Source organism: Theobroma cacao, chromosome 8, assembly GCF_000208745.1.
Source record: "Theobroma cacao cultivar B97-61/B2 chromosome 8, Criollo_cocoa_genome_V2, whole genome shotgun sequence".
In the NCBI taxonomy this organism is placed as follows: Eukaryota; Viridiplantae; Streptophyta; class Magnoliopsida; order Malvales; family Malvaceae; genus Theobroma; species Theobroma cacao.
In genome coordinates, this window is record NC_030857.1 from 15,713,996 (window position 1) to 15,741,627 (window position 27,632).

The 27,632-nt window shown below is 36.5% G+C and overlaps 4 protein-coding genes across 4 annotated transcripts; 1 reads left to right on the forward strand and 3 right to left on the reverse strand.

The window, feature by feature from the left end:
• LOC18592631 lies at nt 1,105-2,871 on the forward strand. Its single transcript, XM_018125948.1, has one exon. The coding sequence runs from the start codon at nt 1,238-1,240 to the stop codon at nt 2,498-2,500; it is 1,263 nt and encodes a 420-aa protein (XP_017981437.1). The 5' UTR covers nt 1,105-1,237; the 3' UTR covers nt 2,501-2,871.
• On the reverse strand, nt 12,819-16,071 carry LOC18592633 (titin). Its single transcript, XM_018126389.1, has 2 exons — nt 15,551-16,071; nt 12,819-15,444 (listed from the first exon to the last, which is right to left on the reverse strand). Exons 1-2 carry the CDS (start codon nt 15,696-15,698, stop codon nt 12,911-12,913), a joined length of 2,682 nt encoding a protein of 893 aa, XP_017981878.1. The 5' UTR covers nt 15,699-16,071; the 3' UTR covers nt 12,819-12,910.
• On the reverse strand, nt 17,373-19,585 carry LOC18592634 (early nodulin-like protein 1). Its single transcript, XM_007019454.2, has 4 exons — nt 19,178-19,585; nt 18,937-19,052; nt 18,262-18,660; nt 17,373-17,753 (listed from the first exon to the last, which is right to left on the reverse strand). The coding sequence occupies exons 1-4, from the start codon at nt 19,311-19,313 to the stop codon at nt 17,691-17,693; spliced, it is 714 nt and encodes a 237-aa protein (XP_007019516.1). The 5' UTR covers nt 19,314-19,585; the 3' UTR covers nt 17,373-17,690.
• Nucleotides 21,272-26,116, reverse strand: LOC18592635 (G-box-binding factor 4). Its single transcript, XM_007019457.2, has 4 exons — nt 25,054-26,116; nt 24,886-24,957; nt 22,784-22,813; nt 21,272-21,826 (listed from the first exon to the last, which is right to left on the reverse strand). Exons 1-4 carry the CDS (start codon nt 25,798-25,800, stop codon nt 21,746-21,748), a joined length of 930 nt encoding a protein of 309 aa, XP_007019519.1. The 5' UTR covers nt 25,801-26,116; the 3' UTR covers nt 21,272-21,745.

The following is a 27,632-nucleotide window of genomic DNA, read 5'->3' on the forward strand; positions in this document are numbered from 1 at the left end:
AATTGTGTCTGATACATTTAAAATACGAAAACACGAATTGTTAAGTCTAATTTTTTGGAGTACAAAAATGATTTTATATATTATGATATATAAAAGAAAAGTATACCTTAAAACAAAGAATTAAAGAGAAGGCAAGTCCATGTCCTCTAGAGAAGGGGCAGATCTTAGGTCGTTGATATTCTAAACCTCAACTCACATTAAAAACCTTATCCTTTTTAATTAGCATTAATTAAAACAATAATTTTAAAGTTCTAAAAATGAAAATATTCCATATATTTATAATATGGTAGGTTCTGTCTCTTTCAGGGGCGGTCCATACTTCCCGCACTTGATTTTGACAAGTTCCAATTATGAGGAGGCACGTGCAAAGAAAACACAAGGGCCAAGGGGCAAAATGTGATAGACTTAAAGAAAAATTATTTGTATATAAATGAACAATTTTTTTGTTTCATACTAATGTGAAAGGCTACTAAAATGAAGTTAAAATGTAATTAAAAATATGTTATTTCATAAAATTTATATAAAATAATAGAAATGTATAATAATTCAGGATTGCAAACCTCCGAACTCTGAAGAGGGGATAATTTCGTCCCTCTGTTGGAAGAGCAACACACGTCATCCTCTCTCTCTTTCTCTCCTTTCTAGAAGAAAGAATCTGAGTTCAGACCGAGTCCCTCTCCTCATTACGCGCCAACGAAGACCCAGCTGTGCCCTCCACGTGTATGCGGGACTTCGTCTTTTCTCCAGTCATATTAATCCACGTGGAAAAAAGACCCTCGTTCACACTAGCGAAGTCACGTCAGTGAAAAACTTTTGTGGGCCAAAGGAACAGTGTATTTGATCAACGGCTCCGATGTGCTCACAACTTAAATCTTAGATTTTATTATGACTATACGTGTCCACTGCGTGTGGCCGCGTGTAAATGTTTTTAACCATCTTGACAAGTTAAAAAGGAATAAAAAAAGGTTTAAATTTTGATTAAGGCTAATTAAAGTAAAAATAAAAGAAAAGGGTTTGTTTTAGCTCGCCTCGGATTAGACCTTTCCTTTTCCCAACCACCCTAAAACGCGGTCCAAAAATCCCCAATAAAATGCCATCCCCTTTCTTTAGGGTTTCAGTGCACCCTGGTTCGTTTCTTTCTCATCTCATTTCTCCCAAATTTTCTCTCCAAATTATTCGATCCAATTAAATTCCAAATTTTATTTTAATATAATAATTATTATTTGTCGATGTGAGAATGCCCGCAACGGATTATCAAGGAAGTTCGGCACCGTTGACGAATATCGGCCGTTCGTTGTTATCCCTGAGGAGGGATCAGGTACACGCGATGGAAACCCAGAACGACGGATCTGCCTCGCACGAGCTGGAGCTCGAGTCGTTTCAAAGACAAGTAGCTGACCGATTCCACGATTTATCGTCTGTTCCTTCCGATGAATTGCTGTCTCTTCCTTGGGTTCGGAAACTGCTCGACGTTTTCCTTTGTTGTCAAGAGGAGTTTCGAGTCATCCTTTTTAACAACAAAGCTCAAGTGATGAAACCGCCCATGGACCGTTTGATTGCCGATTATTACGAGCGTACTGTTAAGGCGCTTGATGTTTGTAATGCGATTCGCGACGGAATTGAACAGATCAGGCAATGGCAGAAGCTTCTAGAAATCGTGCTTTGTGCTTTGGGTGATAGTAATGTTAATAGTAATACGAGTAGCAATGGTAATAATAATAATTGTTATCAGAGAATCCTAGGAGAAGGGCAATTTCGTCGCGCCAAAAAGGCGTTGATAGATTTAGCAATTGGGATGCTTGACGAGAAAGATTCTGGGCAAGCTTTGGCTCATCGGAATCGTTCCTTTGGAAGAAACAACAATAGCGGCAGTCACTCGAAGGATCATCACCATCGTTCTTTGGGGCATTTCAGGTCTTTGTCTTGGAGCGTTTCGAGGTCTTGGTCTGCTGCCAGGCAGCTTCAGGCAATTGGGAATAACTTGGCTGCGCCGCGAGGGAATGAGGTTGTGGCTACCAATGGACTTGCAATCCCTGTTTACACAATGGGTTGTGTTTTGTTGTTTGTAATGTGGGCTTTGGTGGCTGCTATTCCTTGCCAGGATCGTGGTTTGCAAGTTCATTTTTATGTTCCCAGGCAGTTTTCGTGGGCAGCTCCAATTCTTTCGTTGCACGAGAGGATCATGGAGGAGTCCAAGAAGAGGGACAGGAAAAATGCTTGCGGGTTGTTAAGGGAGATTTATCAGATGGAGAAGTGTTCGCGGTTGTTGGGGGAATTGGCTGATTCTGTGCAGTTTCCGTTGAGTGAGGAGAAGGAAGGGGAGGTCAGGCAGAGAGTGAAGGAATTGGGCCAGGTTTGTGACGCAATGAAGGAAGGTTTAGAGCCGCTGGAGAGGCAGGTTAGGGAGGTGTTTCACAGGATTGTTCGTAGCCGAACTGAAGGGCTTGACTCTTTAGAAGACACAATCCTGAGTAAAAAGTCTGTTCTGGGGCTGGGCTGATTTTAATTGTAAGTGTCAAATGTGAAGCTTGCAACTGTGTTATGATTTGTCTTTGGGGGAACTTGAGTATCATGAAGAAGAGAAGAGATGATGAAGATGGAGAAGAAATGAAGAAGGATTTGAGGCATACGCCGCAAAAATAAAAAAAGGGTAAGGAGGAAAAACAAAAGAGATTTTTCTTGTATTTATCACCATATAACAGTGTAAAGAAAGTAGGATATGGAGTCGGCCCGTTGGTCCCGGTGCTGATGTCCAGCTTTGTGTTGTTATTGTATAATCAAATTTCTGAGTAAATTTGCATCTTGGTTCTGTAGCTGATTTTATGTTCAAAATTTTGTCTACTTGTCAATGATATATACTTTTTGTGCTTCTTTGTTAATATTCTGCATTTTAGATGCAATAATAAGATGAATGGTAGTGAATGAAAGAGTTCTTTTTGTTGCTAAGCTCTTTGGACAAGGTTGTAACCACCTAATGAAATGCAAAAAAAAATTGTATGATAGTTTCTAGGATGAAGAAAATTGTCTAGTTGCTGTGTTGGACTTTTAACTAGAATAATCATTGACTGGTCTGAAATCTCACCTATGCCAGCAAGAAATGAAGTACTTTAGTGACAGAATCTCCGTTTTCCCTCCCCTCCCCTCCCCTCCCCTCTTTATTCACTGTTCTTTCCCCGCCAGACCCAAGAGAGAGAAAAATGGGGTCAACATTGGCAGCGAAGAGTCTGAGAAAGGCGTTAATGCCATTAATACTCCTAGAGAATCCATCTCCTGGAAACCTCCAGTCAGACTCGCCTTGCTCTCCATGTATGCACTTTTTCTTTCATATTCCTTGCATTTACGTGAATTCACTATTACCCATGTTCTTATTTTTTCCAATTCTTCATCAGGTTAATGAGGATGGCTCTTTTGTTGGGTTTACATTGGCACTGGATGCAACATCTACAAACTCCAGGTACATATACATGATTTGGAAATTTCTATATGTACCAGCAGGGTCCCTGGGAAATAAATTCTTATAAACTCCTTTCTATCTTTCTTTTTTTTTAATAATTAATTTTTACAGATTCCGCTGGAAGATTCTTGGCTTAGCAAAGGAAAAGAAGCCCTCTTTATTCCTGAGCGAACAAAGGTACTATTATTTGACTTTCAACATGCCATTCATAATTTTTCTAGGAAGGAAGAATGAGGACTTGAAATAAGCTTGTGTTACTGTTATCTGTTTATGTATATATTCATCTTATCATCTTTGGTTTTGAAGGTTATAGAATCTTCTTTGCTTAAGAGGTGCCCTCATTGTTTAGAAATTCAGAGTATTGTCCTAGCCGGGATTGAAAGTAAGTGTGTTTTCAGTTGACATTTAGTGTATTTTTTAATTTGATGATATCTTAGATAGAAGGCGTTTCTATAGCTTACATTATATGTTAAATGGCATACGAATGATTGTAGTTTGGCCGAAAGAGGGATGTTGAATTGTCATTCTCTTTTTGCTTGTCTTAATGACATACATGATATAACTAGTATAGCAAGTTTCATTCTACACATGGAGAGAGAGGGTAGATGTTGTATGTGGTTGATGAAACTGTCAGCATATCTCATATCTCTCATTAGTCTTGGGGCCTTTGTTTGCAACATATAGAGGGTGAAACCGTTAATTGTTAAATCTTGTTCAATTTAGGCATCTGTTGATACAACTCATTTAGCTGGCCCTTGCAAACTAGAACAATTAAAAAACCATTGATTATCCATTAAAACACTTGGACTCACGGTCTGATATTAGTTTTTTAACTTGCATACATTTGTGTGAAGTTATTATTAAACCTAGTGCTGCATATGGGTCAGGGTGGTTCAGATATTAGCTAACTTACTCACTGAGCTGAGGTTTCCTGTTTTTAAAAATCTCAAACTGAAACCACATTGAAGGGTAACAAAAACTAAATGTAACTGAGACCGAATTAGTTGGTTGTTTTGGTTCGGTTTCTCGGGTTTTTTGTCTTCGTCACATCGCCCAAATTTAGTGCATTTGCAGATATTCAAATCCTTATTAAACCCTTTCAGAAATCTTTGCCCCTGAATCAAATAAAAATCACAAAGCTAACCCCAAAAGCAAGGCATCTTAAATAAAAAAATTTCAAATGTGATCTCTCAAGTATTAGTTCTGATCCCCAACCTTGCAGAAAAAGAGAAGGTGAAAGAAGATTTTAAATATAGAGCTAGAATTGTGATATCTCTGGGCAGTGCTTTGTCGAAGAAAGAAGCTTGAACAATATGAAAAATAAGAAAGTCTAATGTTAAAATGGTTGCTTAAGAGAAAAAAGAGAGAAAGAAGCCAGCAGTGATAAGAGATTCTGAACTAAAAAACTGGAATTAGAGAAAGAAATAAGAAAGAGAAATTATAAGATTAAAAAATAGTTGAAAAAACAAAGAAGGGTCCCTGGTCGCACTGTATTCATGTGACTTGCATTCAAATCTAGTGTCAAGTCTCACTTATGCGTGAGCTGTAATTTATTATTTGATAGAATGGTAAGGCGCTGGTTGGTTTGGATAAAGTCGGATATGCACAAAATCCGAAACCAAATCAAATAGATTGGTTATCTGAACCTCATATCGATTCGGTTTTCGGTTTGCACAGCCCTAATGAAACCTGCATAAGTTGTGCTATATGGGAGAATATCTGCAATGGGGCTATATTAGACAACTGAGAAGCGGAGCGGAGTTGGATTATATTAGCCCAGTGCGAGCTCTATAAATTCCTAATTGAAAGTCATTAACAAACCCATTAAAATATGATCTTTATGTTAGAATTTAGCTTTGACAAGGGGGGAGGGATGAAATAATGTTTGATATAGAATGGAGTATTAAGGTGGTCAGAAATAAAATTTGGTTATCTCCTTCCAGTGTTGTCTATGCCGTGGACTGATATGGCAATTATTTTATCCTACTCTTAATCATGTTCACAAAAAGATCACAGTGGAGGGTAAAAATAATTTAATCGGATCCTTCACCTGAATTAAACTACAAGTGGATTGTTTTCAATGAAAATATAATAAATTTAAAAATTAATCAAGAGTAAAATTAAATTTTTATCTGTATCATATCAATAAATTGACAGAAATATTAACGGTCAATTAACGGTTGGATTTACGTATCTAGTGAAAAATATTTTTTTAAAATAAGATATTTATTTTAAAAATTAATGAACTTTCGTGTAATTTGGTTTTAAATTTAGGGTGGTAAAAATATTTTACTCTAATTTTTTCTTTGCATCAAAGGACTTGTGCAATTATCCTTTGTTTGGTACACACTGCACACAAGTTTCACTGCCCCTAGAAGACTCAAATGGGTGATTTAAGACGGTTGAGATTGAGTAATTACCTGCAAGACCAGTTTCGAATTAGAAGTTTTTATTAAAAACAAATATATATATNGTATATAAAGCTGCTTTGAAACGCCCACACCCTTTTGTGGAAGGTTTTGATATGAAAAGTATCTAGAGAGTGAATCTTGATCCCCCAGACTCAAGCCCCTTATGTCAATAAAATATTGAATTCAGCTTTTCATGGCCTTCTGGAACATGTATATAGAAATAGATAGTTGTTTTTGTTTAGTGTAGAAGAAAATAAAGCGATGTGTGAAAAGAGCCCAAAACTGGCCATTTCACATCAGAAATGGAAATGAGGACCAAAACTTGAGAGTTGAGAGTGTTTGAGGGTTAGCCTTTTAAAATAATGCAAGGGGACAACAACTTGAGGCTACCTCTTTTTAAAGGTCCATTACAACACTAGGTTTTAGGGGCTTATCAAATTCTTTCAGGTATACTGATGTTGATAATTCCCTTTCTATGCATTCATATATATATTTTTTTAATTTGACTTGCTGGGTTTTTTTTTTTTAAATAAAAGTAGAGGAAATTATGAACAAGTGTCTTAAGGGTGGCAATGCCAATGATTGCTTTGACTTTGCCGATCACTGTTGCTATTGTTGACTAATCATTGGCAATGCCAACTTGAGCATTTACTAATGTGAATAGGCAAGTCTCATTTGCTTTAAGCAGTAGAGCCATAATAATTGTTTTAAAAAATGTTCAAATTGTATGGTTCAGACATCAATTCCCCATGTTCTCTCTCATAACAACAGCCTCTATTACTCTTGTTAAAGGAAACCTCAGGGAATCACTCTGCCCCATTTCTTGATATGCATGCAGCAGGGGCACCGTTGGTGGAATATAACATCTCCAGACTCCAGTGAAAGGGAATTGAACCCTTTGCGACCTACCAAATGGGATTGGGGAGGCTGTCAGAACAGTCTGTCCTTACAACACTTGAATGGTTGTCATAAACTCCAAACTTTAATTACTAAAACCCAGTTGTGTTGTTCATTGGCTGGCAATTGATGTGAGCTTATGTGAACTTTGAAGAATATCTGTAGTTGCCAAGTCAACTATTTTAGCCATTAGGCTTTTCATGTGAAAATGAGTGGGCATGAAGTGACATTGGAAAAACCCGGCTTTTCCCCCCGTGTTTTCACGTTGAAAAAAGATGATTAAAACAGAAATGTCTCATTGTATGAATCAAACTCTTTTCTTGACTTTTACTGCATCTGCTCCTTTCATTCGTGCAGATTGTCTCACTTCATTCATGCAGAACAAAGTCCAAAATCTTATCTGCTTTCAGTTTGGTAGAATTAAAGCAAAGTGTTGTCAGACTGAAGTTATCTAATTACCCAATATTTTAGAATTGGGTATCAGTTTTTGGGAGTTTTAAAAACCTTTTTTAAGGAAAAAAGAAAAACTTTTTGTTTGGTCTATGTTTAGCCCTTTAAGCTTGTCGAGGCAGTTCCTTCCTGAGATTAATATTTCAGTGCCCCCACCCGCCACTCAAACTGGGGCCACTTTCTAGTTAGGTAATTTTGCCAATAATGATCAAAATTTGTGGCTTTCTTTTCAACTGATCCATAGGGTTCCAACTTCCAATTTTCAACCACAAAGCCAAATGTGCTGTGAGTGAGACTTGTCATTCAGCTGTGTTTTCTTTCAGCGACCAGTGGGCGATCACTTCAGTACCTTGGAATTTCTTTTGACGTATGGAAGTCATTTCTGGCAATCTGCTTGAGCTGGTCCTCATTAACTCTTTACATTAATCTATTTCAACATTTCGTCTTGCACTTGTTTTCTTCCTATGATATGATCAATTGTTGCATTAACTGCATTCTAGGCCTTGGGCTTTCCAGCCGCTAGTCTGTAAGTCTTTTGCGTACTTACATCTACGGCTTGTTTTGACAGCTAAATCGCAAGCTGGATTTCTTGGAAGGGGGGAAATAAGAGTCGTTGCGTTTGAATCTAGTTTGTTAGAGCCTAGGATTTTAGGTTGAATTATTGGCTATGATAATCAACTGGGACCTTAAAGGCTTTGATGACTTTGATCAGATAGGTAATGACCAAAACAACACTATATTTCCTTACAGCACAAATATTACTGTTTAACTGTCTGAGTCTGAGTCTGACTCAGAACAATTCAACATCCTCTAGAAGATTTTCAAGATTTGGATTTTGATGAGGGATGGAGATTTGAATATAGTGTTAAAGAGTCTGGAACGACAACAATCAGCTCTTGAATTTTTTTTTTTTTGTGTTAATGAACCTATATATTTAGCTTGTCTAATTCCAAGAATGGCTTTCAATCTTTCTTGGCTGACATATGTCGGCTGGTAGGCAGCTCTAAAGGAAGGTGAACCAGAGTTTGGCTTTCTCATTCATTCCTTCCATCCTACAAAACGCGGACAGGCTCTGGATGACATTTTTTGGTTTGGTTTAAAGGTGGCTGCTAGACTTTTATAGAGTTATCTTGTCATATTTTGAGTGATTAAATAGCTAAATCTTTAAGTTTAGATAAAATTTTAAGTAATTTTTTTCGTTTTTCTCTAATTAGTTAACTCATAATTGAGCTAATTTATTTGAAGTTATTTGAACTCATTTGTATGGTAAAAATGGCTATTTTTAGCTATGGCTACTTTAGCATCTATGTTTTTAAGGTCCTCAAAAGAGAAAAGGTCAAGAGGCAAGGAATTGCACAAATTGATCAGGTGTAGACTTCACTGAACATACAGTGGTATTTCAGACATAACTCAAGCTATAAAAGTCCAATCAACGTGATTCTTAGACCATTGAAAAGCTAAGAGAAAGGGCTATAACATTCATGTTTATCACTTCATCTGGTTCTGATCTAAGCATGGTCAAAATCGCATTAGATGTAGCTTGACCGTAGCAGTTCTGCACTAGGCAGCTTGAAGGAACAAAGAATGGAAACAGCAAGCACAACATTGTAGTGTCGGGCTCCTAGTACTGTAGCACTGTCCCAGTCAACTAGAACCCCTCACCAAATAGAACCTCCAGTGCTGCAGCATCAAGCTTTTAGCGCTACAACGCTATCCAGCACTACAAACACTGCCTTTGGCAGTGAACTCAGCGCTGCAGCGCTGTCAAGCGAAGCAACACTGCCTTTAGCAGTGAACTAAGCGCTGCAGTGCCAGACACTCAGCACTGCAATGCCAACTTAAATGTTACTGGACCCTCTGAATCTCTGATCTTTCAGATCAGAGGACCATGTGGAGTGGTATAAAAAGAGGCCTTTTTAGGGCTGAAAGGGGGCTTTTTGGAGGAGCAACTTGAGAGGCAAAAATCTTGAAGAAGAGCTTGACAAAGCTGTAGCAAATAGAGTTTTCTCCCACTAGCTTATTTTTTCTCTTTAAATCTCTTTGTATAAATGCTTAGTTTTGTTGAAATTTTATTATGGGCCGTTAAAATATTAAACTAAACTTCCATTTTTAGGGTTATGGTAAATATTAATGTATAGTTTGGAGGCTTGATTGACTATTACTTGTTTTATGGAATATTTAGTATTTACCCAAATCTGCACTTATTTCTCATTTTATTGACTGATCACCAATAGGATATGTATGAATTTTTAGATAATACTTGACAAAGTTAGTTTAAAATGACTATGGTTTGGGTAGTGTATGATCATTGTAATTAGGAATTAATTAGGTGATTTGTTAATAGGGTAAACATACACCTATTAACCATATACAATCAATTTATAGGACTTTACGATATCTCGACGGAGAATCGTACATGCTTAAGGATCTTAGGCTAGCATTAGTTTCCATAAAGTAGGTAATTAGTCAATCTAAAGTCCAAACGACGCACTAATTGAAACCATAATCCTAAGTAGTTCCCCACTGTTTTCCAACTCAATTTACTTGCAATTTATTTTAGCGTAGTTCACTAGTTTACCTTTGTTCTTTAATTTTCATTTTCAATTAATTTCAATACTAGATTTCCTTGAATAAGATTAAATTGCCCAATTTTAGTAATTAGCAAGAATTTAGATGCAATTTCCTGCGGGATCGACAAACTCAACTCATCATTATATTATTTGTTGTGACTATGTGCACTTGCACTTAGTCTTTGCTTATATTTTGCATTTAATTTTGAGCACATTCCATATCACACAAGCAAAGTTCCACAACACAGACCCAAAGAACTACAGCTTTCGAAAATTCTCAAATTTGGTGAAGGTCTGCCTTTTATCATAACCAGGCACAACTCAGCATAGTTCTTAGGATTTTGGGAACACAGAAGTCACACTCCTTGTCTGCAACTCAGGATATCTCATGGCTTTTGAACATCTTGATTAGATAAAGTATTCTAACAAAGGGTTCTGGATTATCTAGGTAAAAGTTGCAAATGATTAATATTCAATTCTGTAAATAGTCATGGCTACTTTTGAGTTTTCACTCTTCATTATTGGTTAATAATTCAGTATTTGACAAGACAATGGCCTCAGTTGTGCCAACTTTGAGGTGAAGAATTGATCTTTTCATTGATATGCCATTGTTAAGTACCTCAAAGCTTCCTATTCTTCATCATAGCAGCTGCCTTTTACCTGTTCATTAATGAAAAATCATTAACTTTTTAAGTCAGAATAAGAACTCTTAAGAAAGCAAAGTTAGCCATTAGCAGGACCACCAAAGATGATGCCAGAGCAACCAGCCACCCTTATAACGCCTCCTTATCTGTTCATACCATCTGCGTTTTAATTATTAAAAGATATGGTTGGAATTGGAAGTACTTCTATGTGGTCTCAAAAAAATCTTTAGTTGCTGGGTCAGCTTATAATGAGAAAATGGCTAGCATTTTCATGGCATTTATTAGAGCCAGACTAAACTTATCTGTAAAATGAAAAAGCATGGAGAAGATTGAAAGAAACATAATTAAATAATCTGTATGTAAATCAAGACCACAAAGAGGATGAGAAGAAGAGGATGGATGATACGATTTCAAGATTTCAATCAATCATTTCCTGGACCTCAACTTGTGCTGCATATCTTCCAATTTGCCTATCAATGTTGGAATGTTATGACTAGTTAACAGCTTCTCCAAGCAACCTGGTCTGGAATTGGAATTCCTGTTGCTCATGTTTAAAGAGGTGTTGCTTTATTTTTACAGTGCAAAACTTGACCACTTACACGTAAACATTATTATTTCATATAATTTGCCATGGGACTATTTCTTGTCACTTTAGTCCTGCACGTTTGATAATACCAATTAACTGGACATGATGTTTGGCAAACCTTACCTCCATTTGAGCTTGTCAACGTTTTGCAAGAAAAGATAGTCTTCACCAGCTAGATCTGCACAACTTGGTAAATATTTTGCCTCGTACCTCTGCTTTTTAGTAGTTAAGATCTGCATTGGTTGTGAACTACCTTCTTCCAACTAAGGCATCTAAGGTTTGCCTATTTTAGTCAGCTGATAGTTAAGGCTCATTGAATCAAACTATAGATTTATCATTTTTGTGTACATCTGTAAAGGGAGTCTCTTCATTTCTTTATTTTAGTATTACTTTTGTTATCACTATTATCATTTTTTCTTATCTTCCATTTTCAATGGGGTTCTTATACTTAATTTTGACCTCAAAAGACCTTTTTTTTTTCCTTTATATTTCCTCATTTTCTCAATTTAAAGGCAAAATTAACCTCTGGATATCCTCGAATCAGACCATTTCATGTTATTGTTTTTCAGCTTTAAGAAAGTTTTCTTTGATAGTCTTAGTAAGTTGCCTTATTGTATTATGGAAAAGGGTACTTTATTGCATTCCAAGCTTTATAGTTGGATATGGCCATTCACCTATATGAAACTTCTGTAGAACATTCTCTATTTCAGACTCTGAAAAAGGTTTATGATATAGGGGTAAATCTACCATTTTAAGAGTTCAAACAGTATCGAATACAGCTACATGCATACGAGGAGGAAGTTAATATCACAGTTACAAATCTGCTGACCTTGTATAATTGCTCAATAATGGTTTTTGGCTTCTAGTTTTTTGTTCAATGTATGTTGATAATGTCGGCTCATTGAGATGCTTTGAACATGTCCAAGCATGCATGAAATTAAACCAGATTTTTATGATTTGTTTTCTTCATCAATTCATCCTTTAATATCTGGAATAGCTCTGAATAATTAATTATTTTGGTCAAAAGATGGGTAGTAGATAGATTTTCATGGACTTTAATGAAACATCTACTCCAACAATTAAAATGTTTCTTTGATTATTGAGGTACAACATTTATAATGGGTGGAAGGGGATTAAGTTTTTTAAAAAATGCATCAACAGTTTTTGCCCCTCTTTCACTCTTTGAGTATTTAGTTTTAAATCATGCTTTGCACCAAATATAAGAGCAGAATATCGGATCTACAAAGTTAATCGCTGAGATGTGTGTCAATGTTAGCAATAAGTAGTCTATACAATCTCTACAACTAACAGTAATTGCTGAGGCCAGTCAGAGGCCTAAAGACAAATGGTTGTACTTTGCAGGTATTTAACTAAATTTTGTGTTATTTAAATGGTTATTACATTTGGATTGAATAATTTTATAGTTCATTGTTTATGCAGTCTAGAATATCTTGTAGAGTCTGTAATTTTTTATTATAGGAAAGAACCAAACCTCTAGTTCTAATATGTCTTTGTAGACTTGACAATACCTTTAGTTTTGATATTGTTCTCAAAAGTCAAAACCCCGTTGATCTAAAATCAAATGTTGTATTATTTCTTCTTTTATTACCAATGTTTCTTTTGCCATATAAAATTTATAAAGCTTTGGAAAGATTTGCTCATGCGCTCAGATTTAAAGACTAAGCATAGCCTTCAACTTCTAAGCCAAGAATATATGTTTGTTATGGCACTAACACACTGTGGCAATTCAAATTTAGAGTTAAAGGTGTAAACAGTGGAAACACAATGAGATTAAAAAGCTCTCAGAAGTCAGAAGGTGCAGTATATTCATCAGTATGCAGCATCAAAGATTATCATCAGTACAAAAATGGAAAACAAGGCCACCAATACTTTCAATTTTATCTTTTTCTTGCTCTAAGTAAGTTGATAACTAACACTATAAGGGAGACAAGAAATGCTGATCCCGCAAACATTAAAGGTTTACGCAGCCTGGTCTTTTTCCGTTTCTCCTCCATAGCTGCTCCCTCGATTGGACCTTTGTCAGCATCTATTTCCGGAGATATATCTATGGCACCTTCATTTTCTTTGCGATGTCCTTTTTGATCAGTTTCTTCACCGATTTCACCTTCCATGCTCTCAGTTTCATTTTCTCGATCTGATTCATCTTCAAGTTGTTTTTTGGTTGGAGTTTCAGCCTCCTTTGGCTCTTCATCAGGTTCAGGTTCCATTTTCAATTCCCGAATATTTACTTCAATTTCTAACTCTTCTGATTGTTTAGACGTTAAATCTTTTGCTTGTTCATCCTCATTTGCAGTTTTTCTATCTTCAGCTTGACTTGGTGGTAAACTTGGTAATTCTAACTGTTGAGTCACTTGACCTGCTGCATCTTCTGTTTTTTCTTCCCCTGTCTCTTCTTCTAGTTGTGGAACCTTTTGTCTCTCATTAGGAGGTCTTTTTTCTTGTGGTTCTTTAATTGATGGCATCTCTATCATTTGTGGTTCAACCAACTCAAGCTCCATTGCTTCTGGTTCTTGAAATGTTGGTGGAGTAGTAGGAGTTGCCACTTTTTCTTCTAGGATCCCTTGTGGTGTGTCCAAAACCTGATTAGTTTCCTCCACTGTTTCAATCTGAGGTTCTTCTTGGATTATCTCTTCAACTTTTTCAAGCTCTTCAAAAATTGCATTTTCCACTGTCTCTGGTTCTTTCTCAAGCTTCTCTTCAATTTCTTCCTTTTCCTCTAACTTTGGGTCTTTTGGTTCTGACTCAATGCTATTTTCTTTCTCAACCTCTTCTTGTGCTTCAACTTGCCTTTGATTAAATTCTTCAGTGGTTTGAATCTTTTTCTCAATAATATCCACCTTTGCTATCTTTTTAGGTTCCTTGTTTTCATCCAACTCTACCTTTGGTACCTCTTCAAGTTTCTTCTTTTCAACAAACTCTACCTTTGGTACCTTTTCAGGTTCCTTCTTTTCAGCCAATTCTTCCCTTGGTACCTCTTCAGGTTTCTTCTTTTCAACAAGCTCTACCATTGGTACCTTTTTAGGTTCCTTTTTTTCAACCAATTCTACCTTTGGTTCCTCTTCAGGTTGCTTCTTTTCAACAAGCTCTAACTTTGGTAGCTCTTGAGGTTTTTTCTTTTCAACAAGCTCTACCCTTGGTACCTTATCAAGTTTTTTTTCTTCACCCAATTCTACCTTTGGTACCTCTTCAGGTTTATTTTCAGCAAACTCTATCCTTGGTACCTCTTGAGGTTTCTTCTTTTCAACAAGCTTTACCCTTGGCACCTCTTGAGGTTTCTTCTTTTCGACAAGCTCTACCCTTGGTACCTCTTCAGGTTCATTCTCTTCAACCAATTCTACCTTTTTTACCTCTTCAGGTTTCTTCTTTTCAACAAGCCTTACCCGTGGTACCTCTTTAGGTTTCTTCTTTTCGACAAGCTCTGCCCTTTGTACCTTTTCAGGTTCTTTCTTTTCAACCAATTCTACCTTTGTTATCTCTCCAGTTTTCTTTTTTTCAACAAGCTCTACCTTTGGTACCTCTTGAGGTTTCTTCTTTTCAACAAGCTCTACGCTTGGTACCTTTTCAGCTTCTTTCTTTTCAACCACCTCTTCTCTTGGTCCTTTTTCAGCTTCTTCCTGCAATTCAACCACCTCTTCCTTTGGTCCTTCTTCAGATTCCTTCCTTTCAACCACTTCTTCTTTTTGTACTTCTTCTTCAGCTTCCTTCCTTTCGACCATCTCTTCCTTTAGTACTTCTTTAGCTTCTTTCCTTTGAACCACCTCTTCCTTCCGTACTTCCTCTTCAGTTTCCTTCCTTCGAGCCATCTCTTCCTTTAGTACTTCTTCAACTTCCTTCCTTTGAACCACCTCTTCTATTGGTACTTTTTCAACTTCCTTCTTTTGAACCACCTCTTCCATTGGTACTTCTTCAGCTTCCTTCCTTTCAGCCACTTCTTCTATTGGTACTTTTTCAACTTCCTTCTTTTGAACCACATCCTCCATTGGTACTTCTTCAGCTTCCTTCCTTTCAACCACCTCTTCCATTGGTACTTCTTCAACTTCCTTCCTTTCAACCACCTCTTCCATTGGTAGTTCTTCAACTTCTTTCCTTTCAGCCACCTCTTCCCTTGGTACCTCCTCTTTAATCATCATAGGCTCTTCTTCTTCCTCGATCCCAGTACCACAGATTCCTTTAACTTTCTTTTTCATGATAATTCTTAAAGTTGATTCTTCTTCATTATACTTAGCTTTTATTCTTTCCAAGTCGACAACATCAGGAATACAAAAGACCTTTCGAAAAGCCTTTATCTCAACCTCCTTCTTGCACATAATCCACCCTAGCATCACCATCTCCTGAACAGGCTTCTCCCCCCTTATGGCAATCCGATTCCCATCTTTATTTATCTCAATGAAGATGTTCTCTCTTCTAAAACCTGCATTAGTGTCAAATCTTCCATTGACATCATAAAATCAACACCCATGGAAACAAAGTTCCATAAAAATAAAGAAAAAGAAGAAGAAGACAAAGAAAAGAGGGACCTTTGAGATGAGCAATGAGGATGAACATATGGTCAGTTTCTCTAGACAAGAAAACAGGACCAAAAGGATCTTTGCTAATCCGAAGATCGGCTGTTGAAGTGATATCATCTCTGGTGTGTGTAATCTTGAGTCCTAATTCCAGCTCCATGGGTATTCTGACTTGGTTTTTGCTTGATTAAAATTAGAAGAAGATGAACAGGGGTAATGGGGCATTGCTGAATAAGGAAAATCAATAGAAAGCATTGTGATGTGTGTTATAAGAGAAAAGGATACATTCATTGCTTCCCAACAGGATCTTGTGTCAAAGAACAGCATAATAACGGTTGAAAGTCGGTTGCTTCTATTTGGTATTGCCTTGGCCACAAAGCTAAGGATATTTTCATTTACAACAAAATGTGGTCAAAGACTTGTATTCATAATTGAGAATAGAGAGAATATGTTTGACACAGCAGTGCCGTGTGGTGGGAGCACTAGAAATATATAATTGAGACAACTCCAAATGCTTTACATTATTATTTTGACATCAGCAGGCACAGTGCCTGAAAAAATAATCTTAAACTGTTACCAATACCTTTGCAGTGAAACATTGGGTGCAACCAGAAAAGGTGCCATTTTGGTCTTGCCCAAATTAAGGTTGAATTTGGGTCCATAATAGGGAAAAACCGTGGCCTTTCCTATTGTTAATTTCTATACATTCAAAAGTTGGAGTTGGATTCCTTTGGCAACTTTATTGAACACAAGGACTTGATTTTACCAAATCTTTTGCTACAAGTAAGCTTCTTTGCTGCATGCATCATAATGATTAATATCTGGTCATAAGAAACAAATTAAGAACAGGAATCCCATAACTAGGGGATTAATTGGAAAGGAATAGACAAATAATGCAAGAGTAGGCCAGTGTTGCTAATGTTGCTCTGAATGAGAGAGAAGCTTATGGATCAGGCTTAGTTTAATCAGGGCTTGAACCTTGAAAAACTTGCACAATTATCCATAATGAATAAACTCTGAATCATATATAGATTTCAACTTTTACTAATACTATACTAATTAAAAATGCTTTTAACTTAATTTAAATGAATCTAATAAATTGTTTATTTGATGGGGCCAGGCTGGGGCAACCCACTGCTCAAGTTTGTAGTTTATATTCATGAAATGCTTGCATAATTATCCAATATTTACCCATACTAAGCAACTCAATTTACAGGAGACACTAGCTGGTGGCCTTATAAATTGGATAGGCAGGCTCAATGTGCTTTCATAAACTTATATCCAAAAAGAATTCATGTTTTATTTTTCCTTGGCCATTAAAGAATATTCATAAAACAATAAAAATAAAAGAAAAAGGACACCCAAACTTGAAGCTTATTAAAACTATACATATTCTCTCCAAATCCGATTAAAAATCAACACTTAATATTCGAATCCAATTAATAATGCTCGCAAAAAACCCAAATCCAAACCCAAAATAAAAACTGATTATAAAAGTATCCTTTGCCATCTTTCTTTTAGATCATGTAATAGGTAGAAATTTTCATTTTCAAAAAAAAAAAATCAATGTTATTCGCCCTATATATATAGAGAGAAATAAAAAAAATGTAAAACCCTTCACCTTTGTTTTGCTAAGTGCAACCTTTATGTGTGTTTTTTTTTATTTGATAAACAAAAGCATTATATATATAAAGAAAGCAGCTTAAAAATTTAAAATTCACTCTACCCACAAATATGAAATATCTTTCAATGCCCCTACTCTAAGCTCATCCAAGAGCAATATATAGATTTGTTTAGTAAGAAAAAGGAAAAAGGAAAAAGAAAAGAGGCAGAATAACATGGAATGATAAGTAGATTCAAATTAAATTGTCCTGAAGATGGAAAATGTGAAAAGAAAAAAAAAAAAAAGAAGTGGGGGAGGGATAAGAAAAAGTAAAAGTAGAAGTAATCGATTGCATGGCAAAACTAAAGAGCAAAAGTGGCAATGATTCCAAGTAGGGTCTAGATGGCATCACCTTTCACCTCACAAAGAGCTTACCATATATAATCATGGACCTTAAAGCTACTTTACCCTCTAATCACTCCAAATATATTATGTTTTAATGTACAATAAATTTGGCCAACCCATTCCCTCCAATCCATCTCTCTCTTTTTACAGCCCAAGCAAAGCCACAGATAATAGTGCCATTGGAGCTGCAAGGAACCCCACCACCGCCTGCAACAACCCAACACCCCATCAAGTTGGTTCTATACACATAGATAGATATAAATATCACCTTAACTTTAAATGGAATAAGGTTATAAATTTACATTCAAAGGATCTTATAAATCTCTAACTGTGTGTCACTGCTTTGACAGGGATTAAGTTTTAACAGGGATACAATGGAACAGTTGATTCTGATCATTATTTATTGCAAGAATCCAACAAGTAGGAATAGCACTAGCATGTTCTAGTTTGTCACAGGAAGCATAGTATTATCACAAGATGAATAGTATCACCAGCATTTTCAAAATAGTTTAGACTTGTCTTAACAGTTATTGTTAACTTTTAAGAAATAATAATGAATCTTTTATTATTTCTTTATTTTTCTTTTGTATTTACAAAAAATAAAAAATAAAAAATCCTAGTATTTTCAAAGTACTAGAAAAAAAAAGTCGAAGTCTTTCATTGGGTAAGCATGCAAGGACTCCTGCACTAGTAGAGAGAAAAATAAAATTTGTACCTGTCCTCCATGAGCAGAGGTGGGCAAAGGGCGAATAGTGGCAGAATCAACTTCACCAGTAGGCAGAGGAACTGCAGGGTTGCTGTTGATGAAAGGGATGCCACCGCCTTTATCTGGCACTAGAGTTGGTACTGTCACCGGTGAGCTAGCGCTTGGTGCTGGTGAAACCGCCTGGCGAGGCCGGAATGGCCATGGATATGCTGGGGAAGATGACACAACTGATCCACCGGAAGTCGGTGCTGGAGCCGCTACTGGAGGTAATTCTGGTGAAGGGGTGGTTGCATTTTCTGGAGGCAGCTCGGGAGAGACTTTTATGGGGAGCTTTTGAGAGCCTTGGCATGTTTTGAGGGAGCCATTGTTGAAAGTAAAGTAGAAGAAACCAGGGCGAGAAGGGTGCCACTGCACATTGTATAAAGGAAGTTGATTGGGAAATTAGTACTTTCGTTTTTTTTTTTCTTTCTCAGCCTTGAAGAATCCAAGAAAAGTTCAGACAGGACTAAATAAACAGAACCTTTAAGCAAGTTATAATATTGTAAGAAAAGGAGTGGTTATCATGACTTATAATTAGCTAAGAAATCTTTGACCAATTTGGAAATAGGATACCAATGGCAAAGAAAACAAGCAGTTAAGCCATTCCTGAAATAAACCCAGTTGAATTTTGGCAGAGAGACATACCGCATAGGAGGTGGAGTTGGGTTTGGTGAGGAGTGTAGCTTGGGTGAAATTGCAGAGGTTGAAGGCATTTTTGTTCCGGAAAATATAGAGGTTGTAGTGGTACTTGTGTTTGAAAACTGAGGAGATTAAAGACAAAAAGCATAGGAATGTTAGTTGGTAGCTAAACAAAGAATTAGTAAACCAGTAGTCAGAACCAATAATATTTAACGTTTTGGTGGCTTTTTAAAGTAAGTATACTTACTTATTGAGTCTCCCACATTAACACTGGGGTTTTCCCACTCTGAAACACCATCCACCAGGATTGTTGCAGACTGGGAAGCTAAGAAGAATGGGAAGAGGAGAGAAATGAGAAAGAGTAACATGGAGAGGATCTTCATGGACTCTTCAGCTTAGGGTTTAGCTTAGGAGGGTTTATAGACCTTCGTACCTTAGCTTTATGATTTCTCGCTGGCTTTCTGGACCTCGGGGTGATTGCGGAGCAAAGAAAAGAGGGTTTTGAAAAATGTGTTGAGAGGGAGAGAGGGACAAGGTCAGGGGTGTTTGGCTTTACATAGGAAGGGTTTGAATGGATGACAGACATGGATACATGGGAGGATGTGTGGGTTTATATTATTATACACAGTAAAAGGTGGCATGATTTTGTTTGTGGAAAAACTGACCTCTCGAACTTTTAAAAAAGGAGGGAGAGATGAATAAAGAAAGAAAGAAAGAATGAGGGAATGGAATTGGGGATTCCTCTGGGAAAAATGATGGGGATTATTATTCTAAAATGATTAGCTCAGTCATCATCTTTCCTCTGCAACTCTCCATTTACTATTCAAATAATATGTATTTGTTTTTTGCTTTCTAGGGAGCTCAGGAATCCGAGTTGCTTTCTTCAATGTCCTTTGCTTTTCACTCTTTTCAGCTTAATTTTATTGACTGTGATACAAATAATACAATGCGGATGTGGTGATGCTCATACTTTAATGCTCAAGAGAATAAAATCTCTAAAGAAGGGTCTTGTTAATTTTCTTTTAAGTAGAGAGAGGAGATTCCACCTTTTTTGTGACAAATCAACCCGCGGAATTGTCCAGACTGAAGACTAGAAATGAAAGAGATGTGCACTCTAATTTCCTTTCTCACTTGTCAAAAAGCCCCCCTTCATTTTGTTTTCTGCTCTGTTCGGTAGTACACATGGAAAACTACAGCAAAATGATCTGTCAATCTCACAATATTACTTGCTTGAGATTGTATAAATCAATAGGATGTGGTCCAACTTCCTTATTATCGACAAATTAGATGCTTGTCCATACTCCAGAGTGAGAGCACACGAGTTTTCATAGAATAACATAAAGACACACGAATATGAGTAGCCAAGCAGACCAAAGCACATCCATTTCACATTTCTTATCTGATAACGGTCGTATCCCATGGTCCTAAGTATTACTGTTACGTTAAACGTTTCAAAACTAATAAACATGATGAAGAAAGTAAAAGATCTTAGAAAACTTAAAAACCGTGAACATTGCACAACCTATCAGCTTAACCATTTGAGAAAAAGAGTTGAACGGTCGGGCGACACTAATCTGAAACCATAATAACAAATAATGTAAACTTTAACAAGAAAGATTAATGTGTAATTTGGGTTATCAAGTATGGTGGAGCAAAACGATGCATTGTCCCCTACTTCAGAACAGAACCCCTGAGAGAGCTTTTGTTTGGAATTGAGAAAAGAAGGGAACTCATGCACATAAAAAACGACAGCTACAACAGCCTTGGCACAGATTGTCACTTTCGAAATGGGGCCAACTCGTGGCGAGAACATAAGGACTAAAAATTGCAGAGACAATGACAAGTATTAAGCGACAAACCAACTGTCCCAAAAGCCACCTAAAGACAACTACAAGACTATAAAATATTTGGCAGAAGATGATCATTCAAAACCCTAGAGTTATACTACCATAGCGTGCTATACACAGACACACAGATACTTACCAATCAACTACTAATAATTTGCTTCTTAATTTTCTGTTTCTCAATGGATAATATGGATTTTTATCTCAATACATACACTTGTTAAATATTTTTATTGAGAAATAAATGTTTACAAGTTTGTTATGTTATTTGTACCATGACATGACATGACATGACTATTTAAGTGGCTAACATTATCATTATGTAATCTATTATTTATTTCATCGGATAAATTATTATTATTATTATTTCAATGTTCAAAGAAACCCAGAACCAATTATTAAGTGGGTTTCTCAATTGAGCTTAGCCACGATCTGCATCCAGGCTTAGCCCCGGACTGATACTCCTGACTGAAAAAGCATCCCAAGGAGGCTAAGGATGGAAGAAGAAGCAGCATCAATAAACAAGCCTTTTTCAAACACTTGCAACATGATTCCAACAAAGTAATCAGAAAGCAAGCTCTAACTACTATAAACAGATCACTCCTGGGCCTATCTATATTTTGTCAAAGACCTGCCATAAGTTGTCACCACATAAATACACTATACTTTGTCCCCCCTTGCACATCAGCTACAGGAGGAACTCTGGGTCACTAGCTACATATACCGACTTTTGCTGCCCTATATTCCTTTGCCACTAATCTTCTATTCAGTAGCAAGGAACTTTTTCCTTCATGGTTCAGGTTACAATATTCCTTTTCACTTTGTTTACATATGAAGAAACACAACTGCTCTAAGCAACTATCAGCTTGGAATTACTATTCAAAAGAAGATAAATTTAATGGTGTCCCTGCTTCCCTTTCTGTTACCCCCCTCCTTTCCTCCCCTATGTCAGATCTCAGGAAAATAATTATCTACCATTGCAAAGAACGAACTCTACGAAGGACACGTGGTGGTCTTCGCTGCTCCACAACTGGAACCACCTTCTCCATGAGCTGCAGTACAAATCAACATGATAAGCAACTATTTAGGAACTTAATAGACCCAACTTATTCCTGGATTCTCTGTTGTCCATAACATCATTTCTCACTCCAGTATCATGTAAGAACTAAAACAAATACTGAAGGCCAAGTTATGTACAAGACGGCAAGCAACAGGCTAATAATAGACTCCATATACACTGACAAATTGCAAAATTCCTCACCCAAAAATAGATACTCTCATCAACTAAATTAAATTGCTACTTCTTAGTGGAAAAAAAAACACAAGAAAAGAAAACATTCACAGTTTCTTGAAACATTAAAAACTGTTACTTTTAACAGAAACATTTCAAAGCATGCTAAATGAAACTTATAATAATACAGAAACTCAGGATTAGGGAGCCACACACTTAGTTGCATTATTTAACAGGAGAAAATATAACAAACAACAATCACTTGAAATTAGAAACTGATTACTTTATTTCCTTAAATTTATTCATTTCTTAATTAGTTTCCCAGGTTTTTCCATAAACATTGGTCACACCATATTCTACAAAAACATCTCTTGTTTTGCTGACTTCAAGTAGAAAACCATCCCACTCTATTAAGAAGCACAGAAGCACACCAGTAATATTCCTTAACATAAATTAAATTAGCACACCACCACTCTATTAAGATCTTCACCCACCTCCCCCTGCCCTGCCATGTCCTGTTCTACCCTTTCATTGTTCCTTCTTACTTATTTCAACTTTACTTAAAAACAGAAATATATTTGTTTAGTGCAAAAGATCACCTTCTAAACCTTTCCTCTTTAATTTGCTATTACAGATTTAGTTTTGTTGTCTATTCCAGCTACACTTGCAAAGTTAACATAAGATCAAAGAAGGTCTATCTTTATTTAGACCAATACCACTGAATCAAATTAACCATTAATCTACAACTTATTCCATGATAAAAGCAGAGATTCATTACCTGCTTAAACCTTTCCTTAGTCCTCTCAGCCTGCAAGTAAAAAATTTCTGTTAGAAAAAAACATACAAAATAAAACTGATTATATGAAAGATGTTGCAATGCATTAACATGGGAAATACAGTACGGGAAAATATATTAAGCATAAAATAAAATACAAAAAAAAATTGTGAGCAATGGCTTCTCATACAAAATCGAAATCCTAAAAGTTAGATCTTCGTTGTGCAAGAATTTCCTAAAACCATTCCAATGTGCTAAGCACATATAACGTATTCACAGAACCATTTGCTAGAACAAATGCTAATGAAATCCCGTCTTCATTTATTTTGCTTGGGAGGTCAGGGGTGGAGGGCAGTGTGACAGCAGAAGGAAAGAAACATTGAGATTTATGTATTCATATGGAAATCAAAGATTTAATTCAGAGAAGTATATGGAGACATGAAAAATGATCACTTACCAGAAAAGAGAACACATAAAAATGCAAACAATTAGCCCTCAGCACAAAAGCAAGCACATACAAGAAAAAGGGTCATACATATGATCTCATGGATGGAATAAGCAAGTCACATTTACAAGCAATGAACAAACAGACTCTCACCTGCTGATTGTTTGTTTTAAGTTTATGTACATGCAAACTCAATTATAATGTGATTAGTTGTTGCAACGCTTAATACACAAAGCAAAATTAAGATGGGTTTGCTGCTGGCATAGTTCCTCCCATGAATGACACAAAAAGATTTGTGATTTTACTACAAAAACAACTGGAAAATTTTGAGAGAATCACAAGATTTCTCCCTTTTTCTATTAGTTTGAACTCACTGTCACATTATTGATGTTATCACACTATCCAGCTACAGTAATCATAGCAATTTATGGACAAGAAAATTCACATCTCCGGTTGAAATAACCACTATCAATTAATTAAAAGTCATTTCACGTTTTGCAGCTGCAATATAGTTCCTCAAAGCATTCAATTTTTAACTGAAAAGAAGAGTAAATAGTTTAATGAAAGAATACAATGCCTAAGAAACAAAGGATAGAAGGAAATCCTAATACTTAAGCAGTCAGGACTTGAGACCCCGAACGTGAAATACAAATGTTTAAAGGTAAAAACCAAGTTAGTTCCTTCCTAGCAGTTGGCTTAAACACCTCATACAAGACATGCATAAAAAGTGTAAGAAATGTCCCGCATTGAATACATTATGATTTCTTTGTAGGCATAACAAGTGTAAGACACCTGCTGCACGAAATAAATTTTGGTTTTTAGATGTGGTGTGTATGAGTATGTATGCATGCATGTGCACATGTGCTTGATTTATAGCCCTTGGGTATATGCTCAAGTTACTTAACTCATAATTAGGATGACGCCAATACCATGAACTTGTATATTTGACTGCATACAGGAGGGTACAATGCAACCCTATGCCTATACATAGTAAAGGACCAGCTGGACTATAAACAAAATATATAGCAGAAATTTTTTTGACTCATAGTGAATAAAGAATATTTTCAATAAAACACATGAAGCTTGAATAATGATGTTGAGATTGTTAAGTGAGGGACACCACAACAAGAGACTGTAACTTGTAAGTAGCTCGAGAACTTATACGGTGAATTAATCACTAACCAAGTCCAACAAAGAATATGGACAGAGAGGGCAAGTGAATTCAAGTACAATCCAAGGGATTTACTACTTAATGAAGCTCATAGTTTCCTTAATGTTGTTGTTCCAGTTAATCTGAAGTGATCAAGCATAGTTTGCACATAGCCATAAAATGAATGAAATTAACAATATGTACAAATGTGCTTCATTAGGGAGGAAAATCCCATATTCCCTAAACAAGTTATCTTGGGACTACTTAACAAGTGAGTATAATTATTATCAACTTTCGGAAGTTTTGAAACAAAAGTTGATCAAAATACAGGCTCCTCTACTAGATTAGGTCTGTAGTAACTACACTGAGCACGAAGTCACCCATTTTGAGATAAAAGAAATTTTCCACCGTTAGCAAGTAATTTATAGGGCAAAAATTTCACATTCCTGACCATTATTCTAAAACCATAGAACCAAAAATACATCTAAAATTTAAAACAAAACTCCATACCTTCTCTTTCAGTAATTGCTCGTTCTCCTCTTCTAGTTTCACTGCTAATGACTCCAATTCAACTTGGTATGCCTACAATTAAGGCGGAGAAACAATAAACTTATGTTAAAGAAAAAAATCCATTAACATTACCACAATTCAATCATAATAATTCCACCAATTTTATACCTGCTTCCTTTCCCTAGACCGAGCGGCAGATTCCCTGTTCTTAATCATCCTCCTCTGCCGCTGCTGTGCCGCCTTGTCCAGCGGCTCCATCAAAACCCCTCTTCCTCTCTTCCCTCTCCCTCCACCACCAGCACCTCCTCCACTTCCAATGACTTCCATCCCGTTCAATCCAACAATTGATCCCTCCATCTTATCCAGCATTTGAAACGGACTCCCTCCCACCGGATCATAAGCGTAGACACCACCACTCATTCTATCCTGCTGCACCTTAACCTCCGCCGTCGCAGCAGCCGCCGCGTCCTCCACTGCCCCAGCCTTCGCCAAGAAATCCTCCAACGTCATCATCTCGTCGGGCGCTTCTTCTTTCATCGTGATCTCTTTCCTCTCGCCGGACACTATTTCCCTCCAAACCTCGTCTACACTTTTCGCCACATTGTTACTACAATCCGCGACGGTTTGACCTTGAGAAACTTCGGAATTACCGCCGGCGGTGGTCGGTGTCGGAGTATCGATTAGAGTTATGGAAGCGTCAACCAGCGTCGTCTCCGTCGTGGGAGCGGCTGAGTAAACGTTTCGAAGGATGCCGTCGACCGTCATTGTCGAGCTTAATCTGTTGGTGTTACTGTTGTTGATGTTGCTTTGATCAGAGAAAGATTGAGGCTTTGTAGAGGAAGAAGAAGAAGCAGAGCGTCGGGAGAGATCCGAATTTCGCGAATTTGAAGTCGGCATTACTTTAGACGACGCCATATTCGGCGACACTTTCTCTCTTTACGGAGAGATTCTCTCTTAGAAAACTTCAGCCTCCTATGGATGATGTTTGTCTCAGGGTTTGGGATTTTTGGGGATTTTGATATCGTTTTGTTGGGTTTTGGGTTTGTTATTCTGTTGGGATCAGGGAGACTGAATAGAGCGTGTGAGGGCGCGTGGGATTTTTCTTTTCTAGCTGCCGGAGAGAGCTCCGATTGGGAGTGTTTGACTCGTTATTGTTTTCGAGGTGAGGGAGATGTTAGGATGACGGAGGCGGTGAGAAGGGCTGTGAGGCTCGGGGCGACGTGGATTGATTTGATATTTTGAATGAAGGGAAACGTGGTGGGATGCCACTTGCCACGTGATCAACCCCAAGTAACCGTCCAAATTTTATATTATTCCTGGAGAGCAATGATGAGTTTGAGAAGCCGCGTGTCGCGATTGGATTCGTTCCTTTATATATCAATGAGATTATAAGCTAAACTAAGCCCGTTTGGGTTATATCATCGTGGACCCTGGTCCATTAAGTCTTGGGCCTTCTTGGCAATTGTAGTATTTTTTTTCTATTTTTTAAAGATATATGGAAGTTAAATAATATTACATTACAAAATAAAAAGTTTGAAGGCATAATATTTTTAAAAAATTATTAAATTATTTTAAAATTTTTAAATAATTTTTATTTTTTCATTACATTCAACTTTATTTTATTTTAACTAATTATCATTAATTAAATCAATACTTATAATTTTACATTTATATAGTACTGATATTACGTTAACACGAAAAGTGAAATTATTACGTGGTTACGTTGTCACACCACATTAATATATTACGATCTGTCAGTATGTTATGTCAACGTAACGTGGTATACAAATAATATAAAGATTTTCTCATTGAATTTTTTGATATAAAAAGATATGATAATTGTAGAGATAATTTTATAAGTTTTGACAACGAGGATATTAATTAATTAAATTTGGCGGCATGCAATTGTAATAAGAAAGGTCAACAATTTTTTAACAAGAAAGACCAATGAATTAGGAGAAGATTCAGAGCATGTGGAAAAAGATGGTAATGACAATGATGAAGACATCATATCTTAACGACAGACTATCTTGCATGGGAATTCAAGCAGGTATTCTTGCATGGTCGTCTCGCTAACTTTGCTTTTCTTTCTTGTTTTTTTTTTTTTTTAAAATGGTGTATGGATGAACTGCCCAGTGTCCACGTATCCCATAAACAATGAGTAACGACCCACGTTTTTGTCATCAATCGAAAAATCGTTCACTTGGACAAGGCCCCCTTGGCCTCTACAGGTTCCCTACCTGTACCCTCCCCATCAAGCCTCGACGTTACCCAACACAGCTCCTCCAAAACTATTACTTTACTATTCTTTTTTTAAATTATATTTTATTATTTAGATAAAGAGATTATGTATCAATTATGGAATAATAGATAGATTCTATTATTTAAGAAAATATTAGTATTTTGATCATACAAAGGGTAATTTTATTTTATTAAATCATACAAGGGGTATTTTTACAAACAAACTAATTGTATCTAATATGAAAATAATTGAAGAAATAGGGCATTAACAAATTATGGTCACATTGATTCATTAGCAATTTAAGTATAACACATTATGTATATAGCTAGGTGGAGAAACCAAGGGAGATTTGATTAATATACAAAGAGGATGATATGACAATGGCAATAATCATGCATTGTATGATAGATAGCACATTCAGAAAACCTAACTTTCTATATAAAGCTGGTATGCATATTTATGACACGTTAATTGGAAGGAAGTGAAAGACCTAGTTTCCTAACAA